General features: G+C 33.8%; 1 protein-coding gene across 12 annotated transcripts in view; it reads right to left on the bottom strand.

The window, feature by feature from the left end:
- The window catches only part of AKAP9 (A-kinase anchoring protein 9), a 145559-nt gene that overhangs the window by 19327 nt on the left and 107026 nt on the right, over positions 1 to 19206 (bottom strand). For 8 of the 12 annotated variants that reach the window (XM_033420511.2, XM_033420513.2, XM_033420514.2 and 5 more), the window contains 13 exons: positions 17496 to 17728; positions 16449 to 16568; positions 14700 to 14876; positions 13722 to 13826; positions 9159 to 9311; positions 8606 to 8785; positions 6531 to 7580; positions 4606 to 4746; positions 3626 to 4114; positions 3141 to 3204; positions 2930 to 3051; positions 2155 to 2346; positions 1705 to 1893 (listed from right to left, as the gene is read on the bottom strand). In XM_033420511.2, coding sequence (XP_033276402.1) covers positions 1705 to 1893; positions 2155 to 2346; positions 2930 to 3051; positions 3141 to 3204; positions 3626 to 4114; positions 4606 to 4746; positions 6531 to 7580; positions 8606 to 8785; positions 9159 to 9311; positions 13722 to 13826; positions 14700 to 14876; positions 16449 to 16568; positions 17496 to 17728 — 3215 coding nt within the window. The remainder of the gene's footprint in view (positions 1 to 1704; positions 1894 to 2154; positions 2347 to 2929; positions 3052 to 3140; positions 3205 to 3625; positions 4115 to 4605; positions 4747 to 6530; positions 7581 to 8605; positions 8786 to 9158; positions 9312 to 13721; positions 13827 to 14699; positions 14877 to 16448; positions 16569 to 17495; positions 17729 to 19206) is intronic. The other 4 variants (XM_033420518.2, XM_049714735.1, XM_033420519.2 and 1 more) reach the window with 3 other exon arrangements.

Below are 19206 nucleotides of genomic sequence, written 5' to 3'. Positions count from 1 at the left end.
TATCTCTTGAGATGATCACTGGGGTTTTTTACCCTTTAATTTGTTAAAGTGATGAGTCACATGAATTTTTCTTAATGGTATGCTATCTTTGCATCCCTGGATAAGTATATGGTGATTGTGTCTCTAAAAAATACGCATTGGTGGATTTGGCTTGTTAATATTTTGTTTAGGATTTCTGCATCTATGTTCATGAATAAAATAGGCCCATAAAGTTTCTTTCCCGTATTATCTTTGTCTGATTTTGGTAACAGGGTTATACTAGCTTTCTAATAAAAAGGGCGTTTCTCCAATCATCTTACAATGGGAGCACAGATACATACATACATACACACACACACACCTTTAACTATTCATTTGTTGATGGACATTTAGGCTGCTTCCATATCTTGGTAACTGTAAATAATGCTGCTATGAACTTTGGAGTGCATGTATCTTTCTGAATTAGTGTTTTTTTTTATTTTTTTTGGATATATACCCAGGAGTGGAATGCTGGATCTGAATGAGCTTTCATAAGCAAATATCTGCCCATTTCACCAAAGTTTTTGAATTGATGTAAAATTATTCATAGTATTCTATTACTTTTATATCTCAGCCATATCTTTAGTTATAATCCCATTTTTATTCTTAATTTTTAAAAAAGTGTGCTTTATCATTTTCCGTAACCTATTCTCCAGAAAAGTTTCTATTTTATTAACCTTTCAAAGAATCAACTTTCAAACGTGTTTATGTTCTCTACTGTACAAGTGTATGCATTTCACTAATTTCTTTTTTCCTTATTACAGTTGAGCCTCATTATTTGTGAATTACATATTTAAGAATTTGCCTACTCATTAAAATTTATCTGTAATCCTTAATTCAATACTTGCGGTGCTCTTAAGTTTACTCTCCTACATGTGCACACAACAGCAAAAAATTTAAATTGCCACATGTGCATGTTCCTAGCTGAAGTCGAACAAAGTGACACTCTGCCGCCTTCTTTCATCTCTTATACTATAAACAAGTGTCCTGTTTGCCATCTATTTAGTGCTGTATTTTTGATACTTTTGTGCTTTTTATTGGTGATTTTGCTGTTTAAAATGGTCCCCAAGCATAGATATGAAGTACCATCTAGTATGCCTAAGCATAAGAAGGCTGAAAGATACATTACAGAGAAAATGCATGTGTTAGAAAATCTTTGTTTAGGTTTAAGTTATAATGCTGTTGGCCATGAGTTCAACGTTAATGAGTCAACAATACATAGTAAACAGGGTGTCTTTAAACAGAAACACACATAAAACAAGATTCTGTATTGACTGGTTGACAAAAACGTCATCACCAGGTGCTCACAGAAGCCTACCCCCACCCCCCCATCTTATTTCCCCTGGTGGCAATAGCTCAACATTCACAGCAGCTTTACGGAATCTAACTACTGCAAATAATGAGAACTAATGGTATTTTATTCCTTCTATTTTCTTTGGACTTATTTTGTTACTCTTTCTCTAACTTCCCAAGTTGGATATTTAGCTCATTAATTTTTAGTCTTGCTTATTTTCTAACATAAGAAAAACATTTAAGGTAATAATTTTTCTCCTAAATATTCTCAGTGGTTCCTGTTAAAATTTTAACCTTCAGACTTACTCCAAAACTAATCAATAGCTCATTTTCTCATTACTATTAAAAAGCATTCTTTGTTTTAAAGTTTGATTTAAAGTTTCATTTTGATACCTGTTCTTGTATTCTCTGTTCCAAACAGTTTAATAATTCAACTGCATCTCTAGTACCTAGAGCTGTCAGCTCAGTCTGAAATGCAGCTAGTAAAACACCGTGCTCCTTTAAGAAAACCTGCTGAAGAGCAAGCAGAAGTTCACCTCGCCAGTCAGAGGAGCTCTCATGAGATTGAGAACTATCATAAACCTATAAAAAACAAAAGTTAGTTTTCAAATAAGCATGTTTAAGAACTGTTCTAAAAATGCTACCTGTCTACTAACCAAAATCAGTATTAGAAGCCTAAGAGGATACAGATTTATTTTCAAGTGTGCAACTTGGGGCATTTAAACAGTATATAGAAATTCATGTGAAAATACATCATAAAAGACAACAATTTATTTTGTAAAGTGACTTATTATTGATAAAAATCATATAAAGCTCTTTAGATGCGTAATATTCTTTGAGTACCTTGGCTTCCCTTTGCATTTGCATTTTGGTAATCAAATCCTTAAGAGATGAGATTGTACTGAGGTAAGCTCTTCTCTCTTCTAGCCAAGACTCTGAAGCTTGCTGAACAGAATGGTCTTCTCCGTCACTACAGGGAGACTCAGTAAGAGAGAGCACCTGCATGCCTTCATTATGGACAGCTCTCAGTAATCCCTAGAAACCATAACCCAAAAGCCAGAATTAGGACATTTTTTCAAAGACTGCAAAGTCAGACACGAAAAGAGAAACAAATTTTAGCATAGTTTTATCCCAGTTAGACTGATTTAGAAAAACCACTGCAGAAAGGAAACACCAGCCTACCATTACTGAATGTCTTCTTCCTATGGAGGGGTCAGCCAATCCCAGAAGACAGCCTATGACTTTGTGTAGCTCTCATCTCTAAGTTCCACATTTACCTAATGTGCTCTTCCTGGATTTAATTATTAGACACTAATTTGACCAAAAGAAATATGTAGGAGATAAGCTCTAGTCTTTGAGACTGCTTTAATAATTTTGGCAAACAAAAATATTAGGAATAGAAATTTAAAAAAAATCTTTATACAAATAACTATTAAATATACTGTACTTTATTATCTGCAGAATACAGAAATAAAACTAGAGCCCCAAGGTTCCTTCTAGCTATGCAATTCTCTATTCAGAGAGATCTTACTATAGTATAGATCTTCTATACTAACTTCTAATAAACTGCTATGTTCAATGTAGAAAGTTTTACTAAAAGATGTCTGCCTTTTAGTACCTTTATTTTCTTTGGAAATGAATCTGTTGAACTTTCACCTTCTTCGCCTCGGCCTTCTGATGCTGTGTCAAATCCCTGACTTTGTGTAAGATAAATTCCCTGACCCCAGTCTGATCCAGAATCTAAAATAAAGAAAACCATTGACTATTAAAGAGAAACAAACTCTTTTTAAACAAGTACTACACAAATTCTAGAAATTTATATAACCTACCACTGGAACATATTTCTCTACTTTGGTAAGCATCGGAATGTGTTAACTCAGGAACTGAGGAGCCCTAATCAGAAAAAAAAAACAAAAGAAGATAACATTTTTTTGCTTTAATAAAAACAGGATCCAATGAATAGTTTTATTCTTTTGTAATGCTGTCAAAAAAGAAAAAAACAATTAAATATGTCACACCTTTCACAATAAATGAAATATCCATGGTTTACAGTAAGTCTTTAATTTTTTTCTTCATGGATATTACCATAATAATAAGAGACATTAATAAATTAAGGAATGATAACATTGGTTCTAAATCTGCACAGGAGCTTGGTGGAACATTATTATTTGACTCTACACAATGCAAAGATTTTAAATTGTAATTTTATCATAAAGAAGAGATTGCCCCAAATTTCTTTGTCTCTTTAAAAACATAAAATTCTGGGGAAAAAAATCATAGAATGTTGAAAAAACACATTATGAAAACCAAATACCTCTTTAGATCTCAGACACTGTATCACTGACTTCAAGGTACCACATTCCTCTGTCAGTAACTGAATAGCAACATAGTGATCTCTCTTTAAGGTTTCAGTTTCTGAAATATGTCTGGATTCCATATCCAGAATCTCAGCAGCGTGTAGTTCTTGCATCTGCTCAATTTTTTCAGTAAACCGATTAATTACTTCAATGACTTCCTCTGATGAACATTCACTCCGTAAATCAATTTGGATTCCTGCATTTCTAACAAGAATTTGTGGAGTCTGATTGCTGCTGTTGAACTTGAGAGTACCATCTGTCTGTGATGCAGAGCTTTTACCCACTTCTATAGGAAGTGGCTCTAACGTGCAGAACTTTCTGTTTTCTTGTACCTTGGTATAATCTTCTTTTTCTAAGAAGTAGGATAATTTCTCTTCTGCCTTTTTGAGTTGATCCCTAACTTGGCTTAAGTCTTTCTGGAGGAATGCCATATTTGTTTCTTTTACCTAAAACATAATGAATAGAACAGTAGAACATTCAGGTAAAAATGTCACATGTAGAATTTAGGGTAGAGAGGAGAGTGTAATTCATGCTAATATGTTCATTTTCCTCAGAATAACAGGAAAAACATTTCAGAAACACTCACAGTTTTCATCTATATTCACATATATGTATAGTCACAGATTACCACAGAAGTGAAATCATTTGATGAGCCTCTACTTTTGGTTCTCAGGGGATATACAGTACTCTTTAACATGTCTTTCTCCTCTTTCATTAACAGACTAGAGATTAAAAGCATCCCCCTAAAAAAGATTCCAAGGAAAACCAAAGAAGAAAGATGACAGTAACGAAATTATATAATACCTTTTCATCAAATTTACAAAAGTTTTTTCCTAGCTGTTAAGTTATAGATCTGGGTTTGTTTTCATATAAGAGAATATACACTTTGAAATAAAATTAAGATAGGTAGAAATTGGAGCTATGTTACTTATTTTACCAAAAGCTCTTCTTGAAGTTCTTCTGCCTTCTCTTTATAACTGGCAAGTTCTTCTTTGGTAGCTGCTGACTCAGCTGTAAGAGTCTCAAATCGACCAAAAAATTCATTTTCTTCACTGGTATGAATCAGCTCAGTAGTTGTCTAAATGGCAGTGGAAAACATGAACACATTATTTTCAAAAAACAAAGCCAAGTTCAAGGTACTTGTGCATTCCAATAAAACTTTTTCAGGAAAGACTGCTTATCAGATAAAAGGGGTTAAAATGATCCATGTTCTTTCAACAAATAGGGAAACTCTTCACAACCATCATTTTATATTCTTTCTTTATTTCTTTATTTTTTTGGCTGCATCGGGTCTTCACTGAGGCACACGGGATCTTCGCTGAGGCATGCGGGACCTTTCAGTATGGCATGCGGACTTCTCTCTAGTTGTGGCGTGCGGGTTTTTTTTCTTTTTTTTCTCTTCTCTAGCTGTGGTGTGCAGGCTCCAGGGTGCGTGGGCTCTGTAGTTGTGGTGCACAGGTTTAGTCGCCTCACGGCATGTAGGATTTTAGTTCCCCGACCAGGGATTGAAACCACATCCCCTGCACTGGAACGTGGATTCTTTACCACTGGACCACCGGGGAAGTCCCCATTTTATATTCTTGAGACAGTAAGAAAAGAATGATATTTCTGGGAATGAAAGGTAAATCATGTCATTAGAACATATCCTAAAATTTTATAATTAATGAAAATAGTTTACCCATTCAAAAAAGTTTCATATTTATATCACTTTCCTCAAAAGATACCACGTGTTACTTTAGAAGTTTTATATATACGGAAAGTCACATTACTATTTTATTTTATTTATTTTAAAATATTTATTTATTTTATTTTTGGCTGTGTCGGGTCTTAGTTGGGGCAGGTGGGATCTTTGTTGCAGCATGCAGGATCTTTTGTTGAGGCGCATGGGCTTCTCTCTAATTGTGGTACGTGGGCTCAGCAGTTGCAGCGTGCAGGCTCCAGAGCACATGGGCTCTGTAGTTGTGGCTCATGTGCTCAGTAGTTGCGACATGCGGGCTTAGCTGCCCTGTGGCATGTGGGATCTTGGTTCCCCGACCAGGGTTCGAACCCGTGTCCCCTGAATTGGAAGGCGGATTCTTAACCACTGGACCACGAGGGAAGTCCCATCACGTTACTATTTTAAATATCATTTACAGTAATTTATATAGTTCCAGTGAGCTAGGAGGAAAAAGCCTAGTAAATGGAAAGAATTGTTATCCTTTGCAAAATAAATATTTATAGAATCCTAATATATCAGTTAATTTCTGGTGTTCAGATAGGACTATACATTAACTTCTCAAAATTATAAATATATAAAGTGAGAATTTGAAAATTAAAGTCCTTTCACACCTGTCCTATCCTATGCTAAGAAATAACTGTGATTTCAGATCTTTACATAAGTAGACCTAAAGGGGTGAAAGGATGAAATCTATTATGAGGTATAAAATCTGCAAAAGTGAATGACTTAAGACTCATACATTAATTCACTAGAACACTAATATATTTTGACATTTTCATTACTTAAAAGGAATGATGACCACTTAACATGCATGTTACAGGAAAAAGGAAAAAACCCACACAAATTCCAGAGGACATTTGCTATACTTAACATTTCCAAGTTTCTTCTGACTGCTCTACTTAATGACTATGGTAGTGAAATAAATATTGTGATTTTAAGACCACAAAATATTGCTTGTATCCATTGTTCTGGTGATAATAATGACTGTATGGAATGGTAATATTTTTTATAAAAACCCTTTATATATGAATCGCTAGATGTAAAGAACACTGTATTTAATAAATCAGCAGTAAGTTTAAGGAACAGGGAAAAGAGAGTTAGTTTCTTGGGGTATTTAAGTGGAAAAAAATCAAATACAAACTAACCTTGAGAACTTCAAAATCTCCTAGAGGGCTTCTTTTCCTTTCTTTGCTTCCCTGTTTTTTCTCATTGTCCTCCAATAGCTTCTGTAGCTCTAGTAGCTTCTTTTCTTTTTCCAAAGCATTTTTTTCTGCAGTTTCTACCTGCATTTCAACCACCTGGCTTTCTAATTCTGATATTCTCAAGGTCAGTGCTGACACATTTGACTCCACCTCATTTTCCGTTAGTTGGTTTAAATTCTGTGTATTTGTTCCTCCAGGTTCTGGTGAAACTGCTTGTTTATCTTGACAGAATTTTGCATATTCTTTAACTGCTTCGAGTTGGACCTGACTCACAAGAGCAGCAGCCACCTTTTCCTCAAGTATATTTTGCAGGTTTGCCATCTTCTTTTTCAGTGCTTCTTTTTCAGACTGGCCTTGCTCCTGCAGGTCCTTTATTTGTTTATGACATTGGGTAAGTTCTAAGTCCTTTGCACTCACAGTGCTCTCAAGTTGTAGCACCTGTGTTTGCAAACTGCTTATGGAAACTTTGCTGTTTTCTTCAAAAGATTTGAGGTAAGTCGGATTTTCTAGGGGTTTACGAGCACCCTCAGTAAGGACTACTTCTAGTCCAGGTTTGTTTCTGCTCAGATCATCTACAGCCATGTTAACACTTTTCTCTGGTATACTATGGATTTCTTCCATATTTTCACGTTCTCTCTTTAAGCTACATAATTCTTGTGTTAGCTGGTTCATTTTTAAATTGGTTTCTTTAAGTACACTTTTTGTCAAGGCCATTTCTTCATTAGTGGTTTCTACTTGCTGTTCCAAAGCCAGTTTTTCAGCTATTACTATATCCAACTGATGTTTTAAACTATCTGCTTCTTCTGGGAGAGAATTAGTAACCACCGATGTCTTCTGTTCAATATTTGCCAATTCCTGTTGAAGCTTTTCAATCACTTCATTGAGCTGCTCAATTTCTTCTTCTCTATTTTTCTTCACACATTCTTGATCACTCATCAAACATTCTATCTGGGTTTCAAGATCCCTTATTAGTTCATTTTTTTCTTCAATAACCTATTAGTTAACAAAAAAGTAACATATACAATAAATATGTATTTATATTTAGGGAATTTTATTTTATTTTAGGGCAGGATCTTAAAGTGTTGATCACACACTCAAAAATAATTTACTTCTCAGACATCCTAAATTAATTTTAATATAGACCAACAGTCCTCCATCACATCAAACAAGGACCTTATTTAGAACATCATTCAGAAAGTCATTAAACATAAAGTAATTTAGGCATTTAATAGATGATTTCCTATAAGTAAAATAGTCAATATCAATACAATCTAATTGAAAAGGATGCAGTATTGAAATATTTCAACAGTCTATAACAGGATAAAGTACTGAAATAAAAGTCTAAAACAGTGCTCAAATGTCATTATCTTATTTAGCTCACACAAAATAGAATAATTTTTAATAGATTTGGTTAGAGTCATATGATGAAATCTGAGTCACCAGAGACTCCCTTATAAAACATCAAAAATCTTTGACAATGTTAGGAAGGGATAAACATATACATAGCTTGTTAAACCAGTATGTCTTATTAAATTAAAATTAATGGGTAAAAGAGAATTAAAGTTTTACTTGGTTTTTACATTCACAAAGAAACTGAACAATAACCATCTTGCCCTTTAAAATTCTAGCTTAGCCACTATGGAAAACAGTATGGAGGTTCCTTAAAAAACTGAAAACAGAGCTACTATATGATCCAGCAATCCTACTCCCGGGCATGTATCCACAAAAGACAAAAACTCTAATTTGAAAAGATACATGCACCCCAATGTTCACAGCAGCACAAATTACTATACATAAAATAGATAAAGAACAAAGATTTACTTTATAACACAGGGAACTCTGTTTAATATTTTGTAATGACCTATAATGGAAAATAATCTGGAAAAAAAAAAAAACCTAGATCACTTTGCTGTACACCTGAAACTAACACAATATTGTAAATCAACTATACTTCAATAAAAAATAAAAATAAAATTCTAGTTTAAAGAATTCCATGTAATAATTTTAAATTAGTGTACCTTGTTATCTGTTGTAATTTTAAGTTGATGCTGAAGTTTCGTAATTTGCTCATTCAATTGGTCAATTTCTACCTCTTTTTCCTGCATTATTTGAGCAAATTTCCCAAATAGTACATGTTGGTCCTGGGCAGAGATAGGATCAGCTTGCTTTATGGCAAATCCCAGTTTCTCCATTTCATCCTAGGAACAAAAATAACCATCCCAGTTGGATAGGGCATTACACGTGATTTTCGGAACATTCTGTCAATTAACTCTTACCAAGCTATAGCATCTAAAACATACAAATGAAAAAAAAATCAGAGCTATTATATAATTATTGTAAATCAATAATTCTTAAAATGTTTTGATAAAGGTCTCCAAAATTTTTCATTTCTGATGAATTCAAATGTTTATGTTGGCTTGAAGATAAATTCCATGCAAATCCATCTGCAGCTAATGTTCCTCTTTTAAGTATTATTTAGCTGCTGGATTTAGCAAATGCTTAATACTACAACTACTACACAAGACAAAAACAATGAATTATTTAGAGGCAAAGTTTTCCTTAAGTAATTACCTTAAATAATTTGTTTTCTTGTTCAAGTTCTTGTAGGCGGGTAGTAGATTCCTTTTTCTGTATTTCTAATTGCATATGTAGTTGCTGGACTTCTTCATTCTTATTTTCCAGTTCTTCTCTGAACTGTTCTAACTGTTCTTCTAAGTTTGTGATCTTTGATACCAAAATTATCAAAAGGAAAGAGAAAAAACTGTTCATACAAATGTTTATTTGTCAAGAGAGAATGAAAAGTGCTGTACTGGCTCTATAGTATATATGCTTAAAACACGTGAGCCATGAGAATAAAGAAAAGGGGTTTCTCTAAGCCAGATGTAACTGTGTGGTTTCTAGACATTTTCAAACTAAACACATTTAAACCATCCTGCCCAAAGCAAAGACGAGACCTTCAGAGGAAGGATACAAGGAGCCATTTCCTACCTAAAATTATCCTCTGATAAAGCATGAAAGAGTCATGGGAGGAAAGAAAAGAGTCCACATTTTAGATCTTATTTTATGTTAAATTAATTGCTATTAAAAATGCTCAAGAAAGCTGTAGAATTAGGTCAGTTATTTTAGCCACCAAGTGAGATTAGCTCAATTTAGTCCATATCAATACTTAACCCAATGAAAGGTTTGGCAGCCATGCCTTATTTGAGCAGAAGGAAGCAGAGGTAGATGCTAAGAGCAAGAGACCCTTAGGTCTGAAATAACAGAAACTTAAAGAGTAAGTTAGTAAAACCATTTTAGGAGAAAATTAGAGTGTTCCTATATGTAGGACAACTGAAATTCAGCTCATTTCTGAGCACAGATTACCACTAATGGTAAAGCAACTGCTCTTTGATGGCTATGTAGAGACTGAAACTAATGATGAATATTAAGAGTTTGGTTTAATATTTGGGTTTGGTTGAGGAGAGGAACAGTCATTTAGCTCAATGCTTTGTAGCTTCTTAATACATTTTTAATGAATGGATTTTCAAATGTGTATTTACCTATGATCAAAATTGCTGCATTAAAAGCAACCTAAGACACAAGAGCAGCATTTAGTGGCAGCTGGCTCAGAAAGTACATATAAAACATTTATTACCTTAGAACTTGAAAGGGAGCATATTCTGATTACACACCAATACATAATCAGAATCATATCTTAGCATTAGCAAGACAAAGACCTTCAGAATCATTTAGCCTAATATTTCATTAATAGAAATCATACTGATATTAGTAACAATAGCCATCATTTATAGACAATTTACTGTTAGGCACTGCGTAAGATGCTTTATATGTATTATTTTTTAAAAAACCCTATAACAACTTTATGAGATCTTTACTAGGATTATCTCCATTTCAGAGATGAGGAAGGGGGTCACTGAGAGAGGAGCACCTTGACCTGCAGTCACAAGGCCAGTATGTGGAAGCCAGTTTTTGAACCTCAGGAGTTTACCTCTGGAAGCTTACATTCTTAACTATCATTTATCCTGCTTCTAATAACTAATGTCTAAGACATATTTAAATAATTTTCTTTAACACTGATATTAAACTCAGTAGGCACACCTTAAATATAGTTAGTAGTTGTGCATATATAATTATCAGGTTAGTTTGCTGAAAATTGTGATGATTATATCTTCTTCAAAGTTATCTAATATAATGGTATTTACACTTATCCCTATCTTCTATGACTACGTTTGATGACAAGGTATTATTTCAACACATACATAGATATTTAAGTTCAAAATTACTGCCCTTGCCCTGCCTCACCTGATACTTATTTTCTTTTTTGATAAAACAGTTTATGGTCAAATTCTTAGCCTTAATATTCAAAGAGTGGTCCCTGGAGCAGAAGTGGCCTCACCTGGGAACATGTTAGAAGCACAGATTCTCAAGCCCCACCCCAGACCTACTGAATCAGATTCTTCATTTTAACAAGATCCCCACGGGATTCATATGCACATTAAAGTTTGAGAAGCACTGGTCTAAAGCACTAACATTCCCATCATAAGTAGCTGAACTTGAGGCATCAAAACAGAGACTTCAATTCCCAAAATGACACTGTAAGGCATTCTCTTCTCTTACTCAGCCAGACTTCAGTTGCAGTCCCTGGCTGTCTTATTACTGAGTCTATGACAACCAAAAACCAGAAAAATATTATTAAGGTCTAAAAATAGAATGGTAGCTTTCTGGTTTAACCTTGTTCTATTTAGCTACCAAATGACACCTAGATTGTTTGGATTACATTAATTTGCACGTATTTGTGTTTTAAGTATTCTTCTCTTTCAAATGTGTGTGTGTGTGTGTGTGTGTGTATGTATGTATATGTGTGTATACATATCCTAGTTAGATAGGAGATTCCTTGAAGATCGGTACTGGTTTTACAATTGGACAGTGGTGTTTTACAATTGGACAGTGGTGTTTTACAATTGGACAGTGGTGTTCTACACATAGGAGTTCAATAAATGTTGAATGACAGTCTATAATACTTCTCACCAACAGGGCAAAACATGCCCGGATGTTTTGGCAGTATAGCATCACAGGGCTCCAGAATCAGAAAAATCGAGGAGGAATTCTTGTTTAACCACTTACTGTGTGACTATGAGCAAGTTCCTTAACCTCTCTTAAGATCTGGTTTACTCATGTATAAAGTGGAAATATCAATAGAACCTATCCTCAGGGAGACTGCAAGGGTTAATGACATAAGATGTTTAAAATACTTAGCACTTTCTAGCACAGACTTCAACAAAGTTAACTATTATTATTTACTATTGCCATTTGTAAGCCAGATCTCTTTAACTCTATAAAGAGCTAAAACCACCTTCACAGAGCTAAAACCTAACTGAAGGCATCTTTTTCTTAAAGAAATTCCTCCTTCTATTTCTCTCCACATTATTCTCCTTCTCTTATACATCCTGAAATTCCTATCTTCTAAGGTTTTCTTCTCTTTCTATTCATTTTGAATTTCTAAATACTGTAATAAACTTTGAAACAAAGTTTTACACAAACAGGCTATGAGAGTAGTAGGAAGTATCTCAGATATAATGACACATAGACATCTTATGTTTATACTATCAGATATCTGAAAACACTTGCCTAGCACAGGAGAGAATGCTTAAGAAGTTATTTTCATTAAAAGATATATGTTTCAATTTTACATTCCTATCTTTCAGTCTCCAGTTACTGAGTGAGTGGGTTCTGACAGAATACTTGTCACTGTTATTCAAACGTGAATAACAGTGACAAGTATTAGTAGACCAACGTTAGCCATCAGTTTAATTCTTTACTCATTCAACATGGCTGCCTCTGTTTCATCTGTAAAAACTGGGAGCTGGTTGACAGAAGCTCTCTAAGGCCTCTTGTAGTTCCAACAACTATGAGTCTAAGTAAATAGTAGGCAGTTATTGGATACTTACTTCAAGAAATTAAGGTGTTAAGTAGCGTTAAATAAAATTCAAATGACAATAAAAATATAAAATTAGTAAACTTAATCAGTTATTCATAATCAATTATCATTGCCTTTGCGACCAGTTTTGGAGTTCCATCTTTTTAGAAAGCAGACAATTTATTTGATTATTTAGTGTAAGGTAAATCTTTAAATGTTAATTCTTTCCGAAACACACAGAAGTGGTTACGTATCAACAAAAATGTTCTCTGTCTCTCACTGAAAAGCCAAAAAACAAAATAAATACGAATCTCTTAGATAAACATTAGTCAGTACTACGTGAAAATGAGAAAATAACCATTCTCATGGAAATGATCATTTCCATTAGTCATTTATATAGATGACTTTCTTCTCCTCCAAACTACAAGCTCTCCAAGCTATAGTTTTAGCTGACATCTAAATCATTCTTCTATTTTTCAAAGCACTCATTAACATTAATATACTGTTTACATTCAATAAATATTTCTTAAAATACATCAAATGTCCTGAGAAAATTATATGGAAAGAGATAAAAATGTAATTAAAAATTTCAAAACATTTAAAATATGATATAGCTAGACGACACAGAGTACAATATGCTTTAGAAAAACTAATGGTAGACAAAGGTTTAAATAATTAGGAACTGGAAATTACTGTTTTAAAAGTGCATTTTCTGGTTTTTTTTTTTTGGAAAGGCAGGGAGTAGAAAAACATAAAAGAACTTTATAGAATTACTTTATTATTAATCTTTTGTTTTAAGAACATGTTTAGCACACTGTAAAAAGGCACTGTTATCTCCCAGGGCAATACTACTTAAAAAAAACCAAAACCCACAGCAAAGTAGCAGTAATTCAAAGCCTGTGGTAAGGTCAAGAGGAAGATACTGCCTTGGGTCCAAACCCTACTATTTCTCTGCACTCTCCTCTTCACTGAATTCATACCTACCAAACCAGCCACCTTTTCTGTCCTCAAAACTTCCTCCCGTGTCCAAGCGTTTTTACTTGTCCCCTCTTCTTCATTCCAGTTTATTTGTTCAAATGTTTACTGTCTTCCAAGTTCAACTTAGGCAATAAGCTAAGAAACTCTAAACTTTAGTTTTAGACCATAAACTTCATTCTAATCAAATGATATTTTCTAAAATAATTCAAGCCACACTTTGTCATTAAAAATAAACTTACCTCTTTTTCCTTTCTGTCTATGGCATCTCGCTCAGCCTGCAACTGTATTTCTAGAGACAATTCCGCTTTAGCTTCTACAGATCCAAACTGTCTTCGGTCCTCTACCTTTAAATATATAAGAATTTTCTCAAAATTTCAGACATTAAATCCTGACTATCCATTTTAATTGGAGAAGTAGCAATTCTATTTCTCTAATTAGAAGTAGATAATCTACATTAGTGAATGATCAAAAGTTACAACATTCAGTCTTGAATGCATTTTATACAAATTAAGACAGGAATTGCTTGACAATCTTAAAATTCATTTCTCACGACAAAATGAAGGCTATCCCCTCAATTGCTCCCCTCCCAATTTCCTTATCTTGCTCTTCTTTCATTCATCTTTGCTTTCTGTAGCATAACAGGAACAGATCTCATTGCTTCTTAGTTTGGGGTAAAGCATCAGCCTAAACTGGTGCTTACAGCTTTTTCACTTTGCTATTATTTTAAAATCACAAATTTACTGCTGGTTAAAAGGGTAATTAATTCTTCTGGTTTAATTAATCATTCTTTATCAGGACTCATACGCAAGGAACATTTGGAGATAAGAATAAACAGAAATGGTTATGATGTCAATGAAGACATCAAGATATATACACTATGCAATAATATCAACAAAGCATCATCAGTGATTTTTTTAATAAAACTGATGTTCGGGGCTTCCCTGGTGGCACCGTGGTTGAGAGTCCGCCTGCTGATGCAGGGGACACGGGTTCGTGCCCCGGTCCGGGAGGATCCCACATGCTGCGGAGCAGCTAGCCCCGTGAGCCACAACTACTGAGCCTGCACGTCCGGAACCTGTGCTCCGCAACGGGAGAAGCCACGACAGTGAGGGGCCGCGTACCGCAAACAAAAACAAAAACAAAAACTGACGTTCATGTAACTAAGAGTAATCCGTACTAAAACACTTGATAAAATTAACCAAAAGAAAATGTCACACCTTTTGAAAACTGTCCGTACTCATGAGTAAGGCTTGCTCCAATTCCCTTACTCTGAACTCCAGTTTCTCAATTTCTTCATTACGCTCCTGTATATCCCTCTGAAGCTGCTCTTTAGAGAGCAAAAGCTCACTGCACTTGTCCGTTTTTTCTTTCAGATGATTTGTTAACTGTTCAACCTGGAAATATAATAAGCAAAAACTGTAATGTTAAAAAAATGTAAGCATGTTAATAATATATCTATCCTCATTTCAAAAAGGATTTTTAGACGCTATGCTAATTTTATTTTTGATAAGGATAGCGCTATTGTCTCCCACTACAGCAACGTTTTCTGAGTTGATACATCTAAGCAGCACTAGTAAAAGAGAAATAATATTGCTTTCACCAAACCTTTTAAAAAAGTTCTCTTAAGACTAACAGTTTCTCTAGCTAGGAGGAGCAACAATACATTTTTGAATAATGTTGAATTACAAGCTCTAATGGCACAGCCACACCAAAACCTAATAAAGAAAACAAGTTTACACAGTACTGACTTAACATTTATATGTAAGATAAGATGACCTAAAAAACTTTCATGGATTATGTTTTTCTTTCCACAAATGGTTATATCGATACATATAATAATACAATGGTTCTAAATACCCCAGGGATGGGAGGAAATTGAGGACCTTTAGTACAGTCACTTGGAAAGCTTTGCAGCCTACAGATTCCACCAGCCCAGAACAAAGGTGAGAATACCAGGTGCTGAGAGGGATTTGTGCACCCTGAAAGTTTCCCTAAGTGATTCTGATATGCAGCACCATTCAAGTGAATGGCTCTGTGATGGAAGGATACAGGAAGGATCAATAAGATAGCTTGTGAAATTAGTTCCAATCAAGTGAAGAGAGAAAGCTTATTTAAAAAAAAGAAACGTGATGGTAAGAAAAAAAGGAATTCTACCTTATTTCAGTGAGATACTTTCAGGAAATTATCTAAAAATGGCACTTATTCCTCAAAACATTAGAAGAAATGCAAGCTTACCTACAATTACAGGTTCAAGGATGACAGTAATAAAGCCTGAAGAGAAACTTTAACAATAAAAGGTGGACTAAGTCTGAAGTGAGGTCAAAAGAAAAGACAGTAAAGGAGGTAAAGCAAAATGGCACAATATACTGTTACAGTTAGATTTTTTTTTTTTGATCCTGAAAAAATCAGAAGCTGGGGACTCAGATCTGGCAAAGTAAGGAGAAAACAAACGGATCAATGATTTGGAAGAAAATCAAATACACACATCCTTCTTAGTTTCTTGAAGTTTCATGAATGAGGCAGCTCACTCTTTTTAAATATAAGAAAACAAATAGTAAGAAATGACAGGAAGTTCTAGAGCTTAAATATTCTTTTGAGTGTCAACGAACACACAGCTACTTTTCAAAATCTAAAAAGGTCAGGAACAAGATGAGTAACTATAAACTCTGTGGGGATTAATAACTTTTCTACTGCTCCAATAGATAAGGCTGTTCTACATCAGTTTCCTTCTATTAAATGAGAATGTAAATAACATTTTACTACAATGAGTTTATCGGTATTTTATACTTCTTTGGAATTTTTAGGGTTTCAAGAACCTTCTCATATTGAAGTAATATTTAAGTTTCTGATTTTGAAGATTTATATACAATAGAAAGAAGTCCTTTTAAGTTTTTTATTATATGCATCTTATTTTACACATAATATACAAATTATTGTATGGTAGACAGTATCAGTAAAATTCTTACCTCTCTAGTTTGATGTTCACTGATAGGCTGGAATCGAGGTACGACCTTAAGTTGCTGTTCTAGTTTCTGTATTTCCTGTTGGAATACATCTCTCTCGTGTTCTCTATCAATGGCTTGCTCCTGAAGTTTAATAATAATAGTAACTGAAGAAATAACATTTATTGAAGCTATTATTTCCCTTACTTCCCTTTAATTGTAGGTACAGTTTTGTTTGAAGACGAACAACTGATGATCACGGGAATACCCCAAACCAAAAAGGTTTAAAAAGATAACATTTGTTGTATGGTACATAACCTATTACGGCTCTTCAACAAAAATTTAAGCATTTAAATGTTATCTGAAGCACAACACTTTTTAAAATTCAAGTAATGTTAAACACAGAATGAAATAAATACGTTCTTCTTAAAATGAATTTACTTTTTTGGAAGAAAGGAGGAATTCCACTATTCATTTAGTCATTAAACAAAAAAAAGTAGAACAAATTGTGTAATAAATCAATTTCTTTCATTTTAATCTAGGTTTTACACCTAAAATTATAAAATGTGTAAGAATCTTATTCTATGATTTGTGAAGATAACACACGGCTTAAATGAAATCCCAAGGAAGAAAATCCATGTGAAATTAGAGACTTAACATCTTTTTGGAAGAGAGTAATGACAGCATGACAACTGTTCCAGTCCTTTGCTTCCAGGGCACCCTTGTTACCTGGGTTAAACATTGGTGGCCAATTAGCTTTTAGGATCCTAACTTGCTTTGCCTATTGGTTAAGAAAAAGACTAGGACAAACTTCTTAACTATGAATTTGGAAAGGCTAACTGGTAGGGCTTACTCATAATCTGCCTGTACTGCTTCTAATTCTGAAAGCTGCACAATAAAAATTACTAGAATCTTTAATCGAAATAGTACTTTTCAATTAATTAGTAGATGACACATATAGATGGAAATATTAGAATTTAAGAGTCCCTCCATAATTTAAAATCCACAACCTAGAAGAGCAGCAAGTAGCATTCCACTGAGAAAATTAATATTAATGTTGAGAATACTTACATCTAAAAATTTTCTCATTTTTTCTAACTGCTTTTCCAGTGCTTGGTTTTGCTGTCTTAAATCCATTAGTTCGGCATTTTTTTCCTGTTCCAGCTCTATAAATCTACTGACTTGTTCCTCGACATCTATTTCTAGAGCTTTCACTTGTTTTTGAAGGTCATCGCGTACTTTTTCAGCTTGACACTGTACCTCTAGTTTTTCCTTCATCAGTTTTTCTGTCTCCTGTAGTAATTCTGTTTATAAGTGAAAAAATATACTACATTAAATCACAATTAATGAATGATGTTATGATAGTGAAACCACCCATAACTGTATTCAAATTTTAACTTCATGAAATAAAGGAGACGAGTTTTACTTCAAACACATGTAAAAAAGGAAAATATTCTTATGAAAATATCAAAATAACATATTCCTATATAAGTAAGCAAGCTAGTATCAATAAAATTGTACAGAATTAACAGAAAGAATATGTCCTGTCACTAAAAACAATATTTTTGTGAAAAGAGCATAGTAAATGACCCCCTCAAAATCCACTTTCACTATAAGGAAAAGAGCAAAGTCTAACCAAATTCAAGCACAGAAAGAACTCACCTCAGGCAAAAATCAATTCATTTAAACCCATAAAGTCATTTTTATATGCATACACAATACACACAGAGATCAAATACTTTAAACCTTTAACCAAGGCAAGTAAGAGTTACGGAAAAGAAACAGAACTAGAATCAGAATTTCCTGTTAGCCTTACTCCTTATTAGAGCCACATTCCTGACTTAGTCTTGCATGCTCACATGTATGTGTATCACGGAAAAATTGACAAGTACGAGAGGTGTGGTGTGGTGCTTAAGAGCAAAGACTGTGGGTTCACATCCTAACTGCCACTTGTCTCTGCAACACTTAACATGATGTCCTTCAATTTCCTTATATGTAAACTGGGGACAGTAACAGTACTGATCTCTAAGAGTTATTGAGGAATCAAATGAGTTAATATATGTGAAGAACAGTGCCTAGACTATGGTAAGCACTACATATAAGTGTTAGCCATTATTATTATTAATCATATAATAATAAATTACATATAGCAAAGTAGAACAATTCTCTAATGAAGAAAATGGAAGGAATATAACTCTAGAGTCTTTACACTAACTGGTCTGTCAACACTGTACTCAGGATTAGAAATCTACAGAAAACAGCTTTCCTTTTAAAACATTACTGATTTAGATGTTAATATAAAAGTTAATCAACCAGAAAGTCTCTTTATTAAATTTCACTGACCCTATTGATACCATCATCTTACATACTTCCTGATTTAGAACAGAGTATTTTGAAAACTCATAGGCTGTAAGAGTTTAATATATTTGTTAAAGAAAAAAACTTTTAATAAACCAACGTTTTCTTTAAAAAACTGAAATGGTCTTAAGCTCTGTGGAATAATAGATATAAGAAGATGATGGTCACTATGAATCTCAGTTGTTAATTCCAAATATAAATATGTATTTTTATTGTAAGAAGAGTTTTTCTGTTGTTAAAGAGAAAAACTGTAAGTATGAAACAAAACAGCAAAATTAGAGATATGTTAGTTGGTTGAAAAATCCAAGGGTCACCCAATGGCCATGCAATTGTATAAACACACCTGCTCCAGGTGCTGCATCGACTGCAGCATCTACTAGTCCTATTAGGAAAGAAAAAACACACACACAGAACAAAAATATGA

Source organism: Orcinus orca, chromosome 9 (genome assembly GCF_937001465.1).
Source record: "Orcinus orca chromosome 9, mOrcOrc1.1, whole genome shotgun sequence".
Classification (NCBI taxonomy): domain Eukaryota; kingdom Metazoa; phylum Chordata; class Mammalia; order Artiodactyla; family Delphinidae; genus Orcinus; species Orcinus orca.
The sequence above is the reverse complement of the archived record's forward strand: the minus strand, read 5'-3'. Positions and strand labels throughout refer to the sequence as shown.